The 14,544-nt window shown below is 50.8% G+C and overlaps 1 protein-coding gene across 3 annotated transcripts in view; it reads left to right on the top strand.

The window, feature by feature from the left end:
* Positions 1–558: 558 nt before the first annotated feature.
* Positions 559–14,544, top strand: part of SERPINE3 (serpin family E member 3) — a 31,464-nt gene continuing 17,478 nt past the window's right edge. Inside the window, exons 1-5 of one of the 3 annotated variants that reach the window (XM_043477439.1) lie at positions 559–891; positions 2,306–2,566; positions 8,837–9,070; positions 10,996–11,196; positions 14,005–14,203. In XM_043477439.1, coding sequence (XP_043333374.1) covers positions 2,311–2,566; positions 8,837–9,070; positions 10,996–11,196; positions 14,005–14,203 — 890 coding nt within the window. In that variant the 5' untranslated portion in view covers positions 559–891; positions 2,306–2,310. The remainder of the gene's footprint in view (positions 892–2,305; positions 2,567–8,836; positions 9,071–10,995; positions 11,197–14,004; positions 14,204–14,544) is intronic. The other 2 variants (XM_043477438.1, XM_043477437.1) reach the window with 2 other exon arrangements.

Raw genomic sequence — 14,544 nt, forward strand, 5'->3', positions numbered from 1 at the left:
GAACTGCATTCATTTCCAACTGTCTTCTTCTTTTCTTTAATCTCTAACGACATGTAACCTACCATGTATTTTGTACTTAATACAACACCTGCGAACCTCATAGAAATGTCTGCAACTCTGAATTAGGTCACAAGGACAGACTTTGGACAGAATCTGTTTATTCTTCCCCAAAATGTGCCTTCACTTAACTGACAACACAGTCTCTTTCTTATATTGAGTCACCAGATTTATTAACTGCTATATCTCCAGAACAAGATTGCTTAGAGTACTTATAATATTTATTGTATTACATATAAATAAATAAATGCATTCACTTTTATTAATAATAAATAAGGCAAGGCACCTTGTTCCAAACTGATTGTGCTATATTTTGCTTCTTTTCCCCCCTTTTTTTGCAGAATGTCATTTGCTAAAAGTTTCAAGTCATGCCCAATGACTAATGTATTGTTCTCTTCCCAGGAGGGGGGGAGAAGCATGAGGTACCTGGTACCCAGCAAAAGCCCTAACGGCAGAGTTATCAGTGAAATTCCTCCAAGTGACAAAGGGCTACAAGAGGGGTTCCTCGCTGGTACAACCAGGTCACAAGCCTAAGAAGGCTTGACGGGTGTGGCTGGCTCCCTCCCCAGGGCCCGCTCTGTTTCCGATCTGGGCTTTGCTGGCCAGGCTAGGCTCCTGCCCCTGGCTCTCTGTGGGACCTCAGGCTCCAGGAATTTGGACCGAGTGGTAGAGACATCGCCGACAGAGACGGCAACTGCCAGCTTCCTCCCTATGCTGTCTTGTGATTCAAAGCAGATTCTGCTCAACTTTTTTAAAAGGGGGAGCACGTTAACACCGGAGACCCACAAGAACAGGAGTCAGCAAGGAAACTCGGACAGTCCCATCCAAGAGAAGGTGAGTGAACAGCTCGTCTGCAGTGAATCATGGCAGGGACGTGGTCACGGGGAGCCTAAGGGCATGAAGGGTTGATTCCTGCATCCCTGGGGGAAATGATAGGAGCATCAAGACCACTGGGACTTGGTCATTTAGAAAAGACCCTGGACTGGGGCTTCCAAACACACACAGAGAAAGACCCCCACACCTGTGCACACCCCCACCCCATGATGCCTTTGTGCTCGGGTGCAGAAGGAAAGAGCTGAGAAAAAGAGGATACTTTTCCATGTGGGGCCTTTATCTGAAATAAACACCGTTGAGCCCAGTGGCTTTACATGCGAACTTCTCATCCTCAGATGACTTCTTTGGGCTGGGACCCTCTCTCACCAATCCTGCCTGATATCAAAGTCAGACAACTGAACAGAAGTTGCCACAGGCTGTCCGTGTGGCACAGTCACTGAGACCACCTTGTGCCTCGCTTTCCTCTTCTTTGCATTAATTTCCAGCAAACTCACTCTCTTCCTTGAAGGGGTACATCTCTGTAGCGGGAGTTCTATCTGTAGCATTCTACTCTCTGTGAAAGTGTCCTTTTTATGAAAATAATTCACATCACAAGCATTCTGATATCCTAGGCACAGTTAGCTCATGGATCAATATTTTAATGTGCATTTATATGCCCAATCTTTCATGGATCACCCAGAGGAGACCAGGACTAGAGTCCCAGACCTGTTTCCATCCCCATGTTTTCTTAAATGACCCACTGAAGTCTCTAAACCTCATCATCTCTATATTTGCAATATAATAACAGCTACCTTATAAGATTGTTGTAATGATTAACTGAGAAAATACAAAGTCCTTTTTAACAGAGTATATTATTTGTTATTACTATTATTATTACTGATAGACTTGGCCCAGCTCTGAGCTAACTAAGTACTGAGAAAAATGATGAGACGTACTTTTCATGTTTCTGAGCCAACATAATGCTTCTGGTCTGACCAGAGCTGCACCCAAGGTCATGCATGTAGTAAGTGACATGTGCTCAGTCACCCAGTCATGTCCAACTCTTTGCGACCCCACGGACCACCAGGCTTCCCTGTCCTTCACCATCTCCTGGACTTTGCTCAAACTCATGTCCATTGAGTCAGTGATGCCATCCAACCATCTCATCCTCTGTTGTCCCCTTCTCCTCCTGCCTTCAATCTTTCCCAGTATCAGGGTCTTTTCCAAAGACAGACCAGGCCTAAAATCCAGGTCTTCCAACTCACAGTTTGATTTCCAGCGAGTGTTTCTATGGCCGATACAGAGACGCATTCCGCTGCGGGCAGAAGGGTGATGGGTAACAAGCCTGCGAAGCGATCCTCGGCCAGCCCCAGGCCCGCTTCTCTGCAGGATGGAGTGGCTCCTGCCTCACTTGCATCTCTTCCCTCCCCTGCAGGAGCCATGAAGTCTCTCCTGCTGGCCCTCTTCCTCCTTCACGCCTGCCCCTCCGGAGGAGCCAGCAACCTCCATGAGGACCTGACGCTGCTGAGGACGGACCTGGCGCTTCGCCTGTACCGGAGCGTGGCCACAGCCAGCAACCAAACCAACCTGGTCCTCTCCCCCGCCGGCGCCTTCATCCCGCTGGAGCTCCTGCAGTTCGGAGCCCGGGGGAACACCGGCCGGCAGCTGGCCCAGGCCCTGGGCTACACCGTCCACGGTAAGTGGGCCGCTGCTCCTCCTACTCTGCTGCTCACGCCCACTGCCCTGCTCACACTCACGGCCCTGCTGACACTCACACCTGACCTCACGCTCAGGCTGCCTCGGGTGGCAAGCAGAGAAGGCTGCCCACTGGCAAGTGTGCAACAGAAGGCGTTGACACTCTACGTCGTGGTGGTGGTTGTTTAGTCCCTCAGTCTTGTGCATGGACAGTAGCCCACCAGACTCCTCTGTCCGTGGGATTCTCCAGGCTGGAATACTAGAGTGGGTCGTCATTTCCTTCTCCAGAGGATCTACTCCACCCAGGGATCGAACCCACGTCCCCTACATTGCAAGGCAAACTCCCCACCACTGAGCCACCAGGGAAGCCCACATCGTGGTTACTCTTGATAAAATTTCTAAGGTTCCCTTCTACCCTTGGGTTTGGCGGCAATTTCTCAATTGCATTTTACAAGCCCTTTTAGAATGCTTACTAGATGCCAGAAACTGCTAGAAGCACCTTACCAATACAATCTAATTCACTGTAGCAACAACCCTATTGAGGTAGGTAGTTATCTCATCATCCCTATTCTAGAGATAAGTCAATTTAGGCACACAGCGTGTAAGCAAGTTGTCCAAGGTTACACAGCTAGCAAGTGATCAAGCTGGAACTCAAGCCCAGGCTGTCTGGTTCCAGAGCCCATCCCACTGTCACAAATGTGTGGCTTCTAGGCAGAGTCATAATTACCAACATAATTCGACATTTATGAGTTTAAGCTGGAACTCAAGCCCAGGCTGTCTGGTTCCAGAGCCCACCCCGCTTTCATAAATGTGTGACTTCTAAGCAGTCATATTTACCAACATAATTCAGAACACCTCTGCCAGTGGGGGCAAGAGTCTTGTGATGCCAGGCCAGCCACACCTGGCCCCACTTGGGGCCTCTGGCATGGCCTGGCCCTGGTCCCAACCTCCCAACTCCATCCGAACACAAACACTTTACACACACCTTTTTTGTCTAAGAATAAGATGCCAGTGAAAAAGGAGGAGAGTTAAAATTATATAAATTAATCCTTTTTTAGAGCACCCAGGAACTAATACCGAGACAGTCACAGCAAGAGCTCCCTTGGAGTTGGCATCTTGAGTTGGCAAGGTGAACACTCCAGACAGCAGGCCACAAGGCACTACCTGTGTGTCCTGTCCCCACCCCACCCCCATCCATACCCTGTCCTCTGCCAAAATAATTCTTGTGAGACCACTGGCCGACCTGCAAAGGTTTTCTCTCTTAGGATAAGTGAAGACAAACATAAGTTATCAAGTTGAATTTTGCCCGGCAAGTATATTATGGAAATGCACGTATCCATGGAGTTACTCTCCAGCCACATTAGATTCAGGGCAAAGCCATCCATCAAGGATTTCTGAGCTCCTGCTTTGTGGGCTGGTGCCACGCCAGGAATTGAGCAGCCAGGTATATGAGGAACCCTTTGGACACAAGACTCTCAGTCTCGTAGGAACAATGCTCACAGAAACACATTTTTAATAAGGGGCAGAAAGTGTACTTTTGTGAAATACATTCGTACCGGGGAGGGAATGATTTATTCCACTAGCAGATCAGGAAGGCTCCCCAGATAACAAGACACCTGAGCTGGGTTATGAAGAACAAATAGGAATATGAAAGAGGGGCGGGCATTTCGGCCTTGAAACATTTTCTCACAGAAGTCAGGATTAGGGGGAAAGTGAGAAATGCAAATGGAGTTACCCTGCAGAGACAGGGAACTGATGACGGTGCCTTGCTCTCAGGTAAAGTCAGGGTACCTGCTTAAGCAAAGTATGGCGATTAACAGGGTTCCCATAGAGCCCATTCAAGAACTACCAAACGTCCAGAATGCTTAATGGTCAAACTCTGGGGAACATAATCCCACTTTTTTTTTCTTACTTATAAATGGCTTCATTATCTCATGGATCCACGGTTAATTATTACAAACAGGAATGTGCTGCTTGCAGAGTTCTAGTTAATGGAATACCCCTGCATTTGTTTGCCCCCACATGGCTCAGAGAATCACATGGGTGCTGATTAAGTCAACCTGCTCCTGCCCACCACCTGCCCTGTCCCAGTCTTTCTTTTACAAAGGAGCACAGACCAGGAAGGTGAACCCACAGCCCAGGGGCTTGGGGCATTGGTCCCATCTGATCAACAGAGCTCTATCCACGTTTGCAAGGAGACAATGGGCGCTTGTCTTCTCACCGACATCCGGCCAATAGGTGACCACCAACAGCTTGTTTTCTTTTTTTTTTTTTTTTAATATTTATTTGGCTGTATTGGATCTTAGTTGTGGCACATGAGATCTTTGATCTTTGTTTTGGCATGCAGGATCTTCTTTTTCAGCTAGGTGTGTGAGATCTAGTTCCCGGACCAGGGATTGAACCCAGGCCTCCTGCACTGGGAGCAAGGAGGCTTAGCCACTGGACCACCAGGGAAGTGCCCAACCACCAGCAGCTTTGCCAGTATCCCCACCAGCTGGTCCTAAAGCTGGGCATGAGTTTCAGAGCAGGCACCAGTGATATCCCCAAAATATCTTTGTTTTCACCACATGAAAATATGATTTCCCAATGGTCCAAGTTCTAGGGATTTCCAATGCTTTTCCAAATCAATTAATAACACATCTCAGCTTTCTGTCACACACAAGAACAATGCCGGGAACAGAGGCCTCAGAGATGGGGGTGGGGAAGAATTGTTTGATGACACACGTGGACTCACTTTTACAGTTGTTACATCACTTGATCCTTATAGAAATCATATGCAATTGCCAAGCCTCCTAAAGTCCCTGTTTTACCAATGTGACAAGAGGTTAATGATTTGCTAAGACTCAGCTCACCCAAAAGGTGAGTGATAGAGCCAGGATTCCAGTTCCAGATTTTCTGACTCCAAATCCTGTGTTCTTTCCTCAACTCCTTAGCCTCCCTCTCAGCCACCAAGCAGTCATACAAATTTATCTAAGCCCCCTGCCTTCATTATTTTCCACCAGACATGGCTTCCCAGGTGGCACAGGTGGTAAAGAACCCACCTGCCAATGCAGGGGAAAAAGAGATGTGGGGTTCAATCCCTGGGTTGGGAAGATCCCCTGGAGGAGGGCATGGCAACCCACTCCAGCATCCTTGCCTGGAGAATCCCATGGACAGAGGAGCCTGGCGAACTACAGCCTATGGGGTTGCAAGAGTCGGACATGACTGAAGTGACTTAGCACGCACACACATATCCTCACTACTCTCTCAGCCCAACCAAACGCTCTGCACATTGTCCTAAATTTAACTCTCTTTGATCAGCACCACAAAGATGGTTCTGGCCAGCTGAGAATTTGATATACATTAACTTTAAAATCCAGAACTGCCCCCCTCTAGATTCAGTGTCACATTCAAGAAGTTCAGTTCAGCTAATATATTGACAAGGAATGCTCTTTCCACGCTGGTCTCTCAAATGAGTTAAAAGGCTGGTCTGCAGCAGGACTCAGAAAAATACCATTTCTTCTAGCATTTTCCTGCCACCCTGTGCCATTCCAAGGACCCTTCCTTCAAACTCTCCACACCTCCCCAGTACATCCCTGATCTGCTGCAGTCCTCCCCTCCCCTGCTGTTACAGCCACCCAGGCCCTCCAGCAGGAAAGACGGCTTTGTAGGAGGGGGAACGGGAGGGGAGAGGAATCGAGGCAGCAGTTGCAAGGGCTGCAGGGAAAGAGAAGTTTGTCACCATGCAAGTCAGTCCTTTTTGCCCCATTGCAGGACATGGCAACCCACTCCAGTATTCTTGTCTGGAGAATCCCCACGGACAGAGGAGCCTGGCGGGCTACAGTCCATGGGGTTGCAAAAAGTGGGACACAACTGGGCGACTAAGCACAGCAGAGACAAGACTAGGAAACGCAGGCAACTCAGCCAAACAGGAGGCTCTGTGAGGTTCTCCCCAGCAGAGGGGCAGACTGTTCCCAGCCCACCTGTCCTTCACCTGGCAGGGAGCAGGGGGCGGGGGGCGGTGAGGTACCACCCCAACAACCAGATGACACTGAGCAACTTTATTAATCTGTCTGAACCCCCGCTCCCTCATCTATAAATGCGATCATCATTGCTCTTAATTCGCAGGGTTGTTGAGAGGATTAAAAGTGATCCTGCTTGCAGAGGGTTTAGCGGAATCTGTCAACCTTCAGCATTTTTTATTCTGATGATATAGATTCATTCCAGCAGCATTTAGAAAACCACTTCCAATGTGCTAATGGTAGGGACAAACCAGGCTCCAGCTGAGATAAGATTTCTCAAGCCCACTGACTCTGCACCTTGGACATGTGCATCTGGAAGGATGGCGGGTCCCCTGGGCCGGAGAGGGTGAGAGGACAGAACGGAGAGCTCTGTGACACCTCCTAAGGTCACGTGACACTGAGGCCCACAGACACATCTCCGTTCACCCCTGCAGACAGTCTACATCCTACAGGGATGTGATTCGATGAGTATTTATGACCCTTCCTCAGGAAAGGACAATCTGATGAGTGCTATTTTTTCATTCACAGTTTTTCTCATTAAAACAAAAACAAGCACTTCAGTTAGGCTGTAATTCCCTAGGCTATGTATTTATATATGCCTTGAGTTCAGTTTTTACAGCGGTAGATTCTAAGACGTGGCTTTGGTGGTGAAAGTTCTGTGGAGTAAACCTGCCCACAACCACATCCTACAGCCTGGTGGCTGGGGACCCTGGCCCGGGGTGTGTTCTGGGTGCCGTTGCCCCCAGAAGGACTTTAGCCAGGCAAGTTGGGGGCGGTGGGGGGCTGCGTCTGCTGCTATCTCCTGGCCTGGCCTCTGTGAGGGGACATGGAATGGACAGGCACCCAAGCCAGGTAGGAGGTCATTCCACCTGGTGCCCTGGGAGAGCCGGTGGAGGTGGGGTGGGCAGATAGAGGGTGCAAAGAGCCTGGGAGTCACGGGGGAGACTTGTGGGCAGCCAGGGGGCCGTCCCTTAGATGAAGGGGAGGCAAAAAGGAAAAGGAAGGGCCGTGTTCTACAGGCAGCCTGCCTCAAAGGGGTCCTGCTGGCTGGAAAAGCTCTGTGTGCACGGGTCAGGAGGGTACGCCACTGTGTCGTGACTCAGCAGTAGATCCACATGCCCAGGGGAGAAGAGAAGCCACAGTTGTGAACAAAAGCATGAAAAAGAATTCCACCGTGAATATGCAGAGAAGGAAGCGGCCTCCTGCGTGAGCTGTAAATGACTAGAAGTCCACCATCAGGAAGGTAGAAGCTATGGACTCTTTCAAATGCCTAGTATTTCAACACTCTCACAGGTTCCCGCTGACATGAATAATGGGCTGTCTGCTGGGGCTCAGAGAGATGGGGGGATGGGAGGAGTCCTTACCTTTCCCCTAGATTTTCCAGGTTGAAAGCAGAGTTCCACAAAAGACTGCATCCAAACGCTACTCAGACATGCAGGCGTGGGGATGAACATGAGACCCTGTACCAGAGATATCGGCAATTCAACACCCTGGTCACTGCCCTGCACTGCTACTCGTGACGTTCCCCATAAATCCACTGGCCTTGTACATACTTGAAGCCCCTTGCCCACCAGCCCAGGCCTCTCTGCTTTGGCACTGCTCCATATATCTGACTCGGAGAAGGAAATGGCAACCACTCCAGTGTTCTTGCCTGGAGAATCCTAGGGACAGAGGACATGGTGGGCTGCCGTCTATGGGGTCGCACAGAGTTGGACACGACTGAAGCAACTTAGCAGCAGCAGCAGATATCTGGCTCAAGAAGTTTAGCAAGCACAGTCTTTGGGAGATTGGTAGTGTTTTTCTATCTGACTTAATGTCAGCTAGATTTGGGCTTCCCAGGTGGTTTAGTGGTAAAAAATCCACCTGCCAATGCAGGAGATGAGGGTTTGATCCCTGGGTCGGGAAGATCCCCTGGAGAAGGAAATGACAACCCACTCCAGTATTCTTGCCTGGGAAATCCCATGGACAGAGGAGCCTGGTGGGCTACAGTCCATGGGGTCACAAAGAGGCAGACACAACATAGCGACTAAACAATAACAGCCTGATTTCTTTCAAATCTAGCGTGGTTTCTTCCCCCTCGACTTTTCATCTGTGGATCCAGGTTAACTTCTGAGCAGCTGAGCTATGGCTTTTCCATACTGACTGTCTACGGTAGATGAACCTCAGGACTAAGAGTAGAGAGGCAGGGGTCCCATTCCCATGTACCCAGCAAGCAGAACCAGGGGTAACTCCTGTCTTACACTCACCATTTTGACTGATCTTCTTTGCAGACCCCAAGGTCAGAGAATGGCTGCGGGCTGTCTATGCCGTGCTGCCCAGCACCAGCCCGGGTGCCAAGCTGGAGCTGGCCTGCACCCTCTACGTGCAGACGGGGACACCACTCACCCCCTGCTTCGTGGATCAGGTCTCCCGATGGGCAAACAGCAGCCTGGAGCTGGCTAATCTCAGGGAGCCCAACAGCACTGCCATGCTGGCCAACGGATGGGGCCCCAGGCAGACCGCAGGTAAAGGAAAAACCATCCACCTTGATGAGGTTAATGGAGGAGGGCTGGGGAGACAGGTCCCAGCTGTTACCATCAGAAGTCATGCAATGGGTACACGGGCCGCCCTCACCTTCAGCAGAGGCTTGTCCTCTTGGGAAACCTGACCCTCGAGTGAAGCAGGGCTCACTTTTGGTTCTGTTTGGTCTCTTCCCCACCCCCACCCCACCCCCAGGGACAGACACACACCACCCCCGCACACACCCCCCACGCAAAAGGGTGCTCTTCAGAATCCCAGCAGAGGGGGCCCAGCAGGCTTTGTGCCATGCAACATCCCCAGGTGTGTTTCCACTGAGCTCTATTCTCATCAACCACTAACCCTCTTCAATGCAAAATGCAGTAGGAGCCCAAAAAGTGGTTTCTTAGGAATTTCGCTGAAGGAAATAACTGTATGTAATAACAGTATAAAATGTTTAGCCCAGGGTTATCAAAGGAAAAGACTGGTAAACAACCTACCTGTTCAGCAAGTAGGGATGGTTTAATGAAAATCAGCACGCACACTTTGCAGATGAAAATCAGCACGTGCACTTTGGCGGGCTACAGTCCATAGTGTAGCAAAAAGTCAGATAGGACTGAGCACACACACATATCATGCAGTTGTAATGACCATCAAAGATGATGAACGTCACGAACACTTACTGAGTGCTCAGTTTATTTCTTCAGCACTCTTCTAAGTATTCTGTGGTGACAAGATCAGTTTTCCCTCACAACAATCCTGAGAGCTACGTGCCATCATTGTCCCCATTTTAGAAACAGAGAAACAGAGGCACAAAGAATCAGGCCTCTAGCCCTGTATCCACAGAGCAGGGGATTCTAACCCAGGCAGTCTGGCTCCAGCGTCCTTGATGATTACAAAGGTTACAGAGAACTAGGGAGAACACTGAAGACCCGATGTTTAAAAAGGCAGAACAGGGAACATGCAGTTGATGAATTAAGAAACAATATGTGGGCAGGGTGCAGAGGTGAACTGTGAGCATTAAGATCTTTACTGATAAGGAGGCTTCCTCTTGCAGTTTGCTCCAACATTTCACAATGTCTTTCAATTTACTTCAAAATGCTTAACTCCCTGCTGCAGCTCGTGGAGCTGCCAAGAGGCCCAAGGCCACGGTTAGTTGCTATCAACCCCAGGGGTGAACGGCCCTCTGAGAAGGAGATGGTACCGCTGAGAAGACCGGGGCCAGGGTGCTTGGGTTCAAGTCCAAGGTCTCCATCTTGGGCAAGTGGGCAGATGGTGGCTTTGTTGCTCACAAGTATGTGACCTTGGACAAGCTTGGTGCCCCATTTTTAAAACTGGGAATAACAACAGAACTGGTAGGAGGAGTCGAGGAGGGTTTGCTAAAGCATTGAAGACAGAGCCTAGCACAAAGTTTGTGTTTATTAAGGGGATAAAGAGCTGGAGGAACACCGTCCCTTGACAGGCGGCCAGCCAGCTCCCCTCTTCGGTAAGGCAAGAGACTTAAAAGTCCGTGCCCTGGAGGTCATCATGTAAACAAAGGCTCCGCCAGGGATGAGGCCCGAGAGCACTTGGGGCGATGGGAGTGGGGGCTGGGGGTGGCACTGTGAAGCATCTTGGGGGCACAGCACCCAGTCTCACTTTTGAGTCTCACCCCCGCCCCCGCCCCAGGGGTCTGCCTGAGCAGGGCAGGCCTTCTGCTTCTGGGAAACAATCCCAGCCAGAACTAGCCAGAACTAACTGGAACCAGCCCGTAGCACCCACAAGCTATACATTAAAAAAAAAAAAAAAAAATTAAAGCCTGGTCTCCAACGGCAGCTCTTTACAAACACACAGTTCCACAGTTAAGAGTACGAACAAGCAAGCCACAACCCACATCTGAGGATGCCTCACGCGGGCGACAGCGTCTCAGCGGCCCCCTGCTCTCTGCTCGCAGGGGACGGGCCGGTGGGCTCCACGTGGGAGCGCGGCGGCGGCGCGGAGTCTGCGCAGCTGGTGCTGGTGAGCACCGTGTCCTTCCAGAGCGCCTGGCGGCATCAGTTCTCCTTCTCGGACACTCAGCTCCTGCCTTTCACCTGCGCCCAGGGCCTGGCCCTCGAGGTTCCCATGATGTACCAAATGGCCGAGGTCAACTACGGTGAGCGGGAGGAGCCCGGGAAGGGAGGGCTGGGCTCTGCTCTAAAATGATGCGGCTGAGTGGGGTGCCAGGCGCGTCGTGGAGTAAGGGAAGACCAGGGAGGCGGGACTCAGGACAGTGAGGGAGCCGATGGGGAAGAGAACCCCGATTTCATGCCTGGCCTTTCCCTCTGCATGGAGCAAAGCGGGGAGTCATATTACTGTTTGGGCAAACCCCTTCCCCTGGCAATCACCCCCTCAAGATGAACACCTGCCTCAGTGTTTGGTGCTGAGAAATGCCGGGTGGTGGAGAGTCCAGTCTAGAAGGTTCCCTGGAGCATGTCCACCCGGAAGTGCTCATCACTTTGCCTGCCCATCCTGCTGGAAGTCACTCATCCCCCTCGTGGTGGGGTGCACCTGCAGCCCCCCTTCCCAGCAGACTGTTGTGTGTGCTGTGGATGCTCCAGGGTGAGGGGCCCAGCAAGACCAGGGAGGAAGGGCCTTGCCGCCTTGCCTGCCTCACATCTCCTCTCCTGGTCACCCCTCCAAACCCTGGTTTGCATGCTCAGCCCCCTCCAGCTTGTGGGACTAATTATGTTCCTATTCCAGAAGAAGTCAGTGAGACTTAAAACAGTGTTTTAGGAGCTTTGGTGTTGGGAACACTTGCTATCATCCTGCTTTGATTCCATACAGGACCCTTGTGAGTTCCCAGTGCATTTATTCATTAGCTTATTCAACCAATAATTATTCACTGAGGTCAAGTAAGATGGGAATGAAAGAATGTCTGTTGAATAAGTAAACATACATTTACAAAGGATTGTATTGAAAGTGAAAGTGAAAGTTGCTAAGTCCTGTCCAGCTCTTTGTGACCCCATGGACTGTACAGTCCATCGAATTCTCCAGACCAGAATACTGGAGTGGGTAGCCTTTCCCATTTCCAGAGGATCTTTCCAACCCACAGATCGAACCCAGGTCTCCCGCATTACAGGTGGATTCTTTACCAAATGAGCCATTGAGCTGACCAAAAAGTTTGTTCAGATTTTTCCATAAGCTATTATGGAAAAACTCAAACAAACTTTTTGGACAACCCAATAATTCTTGCTCCTAACACTTTCCTGTCGCTGCTGTGACCCATGCTGGTTGATCTGTCTGCTGGGTGATGCTGGCAGGCGGATTCTGAGATGTTCCTGTTCTCCCCAGCACACAGTGCAGGGTGGCTGGCACACAGTGGAGGCTGAGCAAGTATTTACTGAGCAGATACAAAAAGGAGTATGAACCATGTCCCTGTCTTTCCCTACTGACTGTAAGATTTTGCTGCAGTGGCCACTCGGCTCTGCTGTCTGTCCACCCTAAGGCCCAGGCCTCCCTGTCCTCCCAGGGAAGGGATCGAGCCTGGAGTTCTGCCTGGGACTGGGGCAGCCACAGGCTGCCAGGTCAACCCAGCTCACCTAGATTGCTCCCAATTGTTTGCCTGTCTTGGTCCATCACTGGGTCTAGCCACTACATCTGCATTCACCAGAAACCCTCTCTGGGTCTCCTGATCTCTGGCCACTGTGTCTGCTGCCACCTGCCACCTGTCCCATCACACACTTCTGAAATTAGGCTGTGCCCAGTGGCCTGGACTTGTCCTTGGCCAGTCATGGCCATCACCCACAAGCTCCCAGCTGTCCATCCTGAAGCCCACTTGTTTATGTCACAGGGTACAAATTATCAGTTCAAATCCATCCTGAACTCCTGTTTCCTTAGGTCTTTGCAATGCTTTGTGCTTCCCAGGTGGCTCAGTAGTAAAGAATTCACCTGCCAGTGCAGGAGACACAGGAGACACGGGTTCAATCCCTGGGTCAGGAAGATGCCCTAGAGGAGGAAATGGCAACCCACTCCAGTATTCTTGCCTGGAAAATCCCATGGACAGAGGACCCTGGTGAGCTGCAGTCCATGGGGTTACAAAGAATTAGATGTGACTTAGCAGCTGAGCATGCTCCACGCATGCATGTGCAGTGCTTTAGACATTGGGAAATTTCATGTGACATCTAGGCTTAGAGCTCTGGTTGCATGAGTGTGTGCTAAATCACTTCAGTCAGACTCTTTGCAACCCCATGGACTGTAGCCCACCAGGCTCCTCCATCCATGGGATTCTTCAGGCAAGAGTACTGGAGTGGGTTGCCATTTCCTTCTCCAGGGGATCTTCCCAACCCAGGGATTAAACCCAGGTGTTCTGCATTACAGGCAGATGCTTCAATGCAGGAGACACGGGTTCAATTCCTAGGTCAGGGACAATCCCCTGGAGGAAGGCATGGCAACCGACTCCAGTATTCTTGCCTGGAGAATCCCATGGACAGCGGAGCCTGGAGGGCTACAGTCCATGTGGTCCCAAAGAGTCAGACATGACTGAGCAACTTCACTGGTTCACTGGTTACCACTAGCGCCACCTGGGAAGATTTTGGTTGAAAGATAGGAAAATCTGACACCAAGAGCCTGGGTCCTGATATGGTAACAACAGGCCAGGATTATAGTGGCTGTCCCTTTAAGAAGGGGTTTGGCTCTCTCCTGTGCCAGCACCCCCACCCTGCCCAGCTACTGCAGGCCCGGGGACTCAAGCCGCATGAGAATGTCTTAGAGACGTTCTAGGTCTTAGGATCAGCCAAGGTGGCCCACAAGCTCCCAATGGTCTTGGTCCTCAAACAGCTCCCTGAAGGTGAGGTGGATACCTGATTGTTAATGAAATTCATTGTTTCCAGTTCTGGGAGCTGGCCCCTCCCAGTGTCCGGCACTGTCTGTTTCCTTGGGCTCCCGGGACAGAACTGATTCCCCCATCCACTGAATCCCCCAGGCCAGTTTCAGGACCCTGCGGGCCATCAGGTGGGGCTGCTGGAGCTGCCATACCTGGGAACTGCGGCCAGCCTACTCCTGGTCCTGCCTCGGGACAGAGACACACCGCTGAGCCACATTGAGCCCCACCTCACAGCCAGTCTCCTCCACGCCTGGACCGCCAGCCTGAAGAGAGCCCGGATGGAGGTGCTCCTGCCCAGGTGAGCAGCTGCATCGTCCTGGCGGCGGGCTCCTCAGACTGCTCCAGTTGGCCAGACCTGGATTACAGAACCCGGGCGGCTGACTCTAGGGTCTGTGCAGTTACCTTGGAGAGTGCCCCCTAAATCTTATCACATTCTAAGAGTATACAGCCATCATTTTTCAAAACCAAACAGGCAAGATCGCTTATGCAGTTGAGCATATATAGATATAATTCCCATCAGAAGGCAAATTGAGGCATAAAAGTTGAAGGCTTTACATCCTTGCACTGAAGGTTTCATTCTTTCTAAAGAAAGGCGAGCCTTTCTTTAAGAAAACCCAATAGGTACAAATACAAAACCCC

This window comes from Cervus canadensis, chromosome 9 (genome assembly GCF_019320065.1).
Source record: "Cervus canadensis isolate Bull #8, Minnesota chromosome 9, ASM1932006v1, whole genome shotgun sequence".
NCBI lineage: Eukaryota > Metazoa > Chordata > Mammalia > Artiodactyla > Cervidae > Cervus > Cervus canadensis.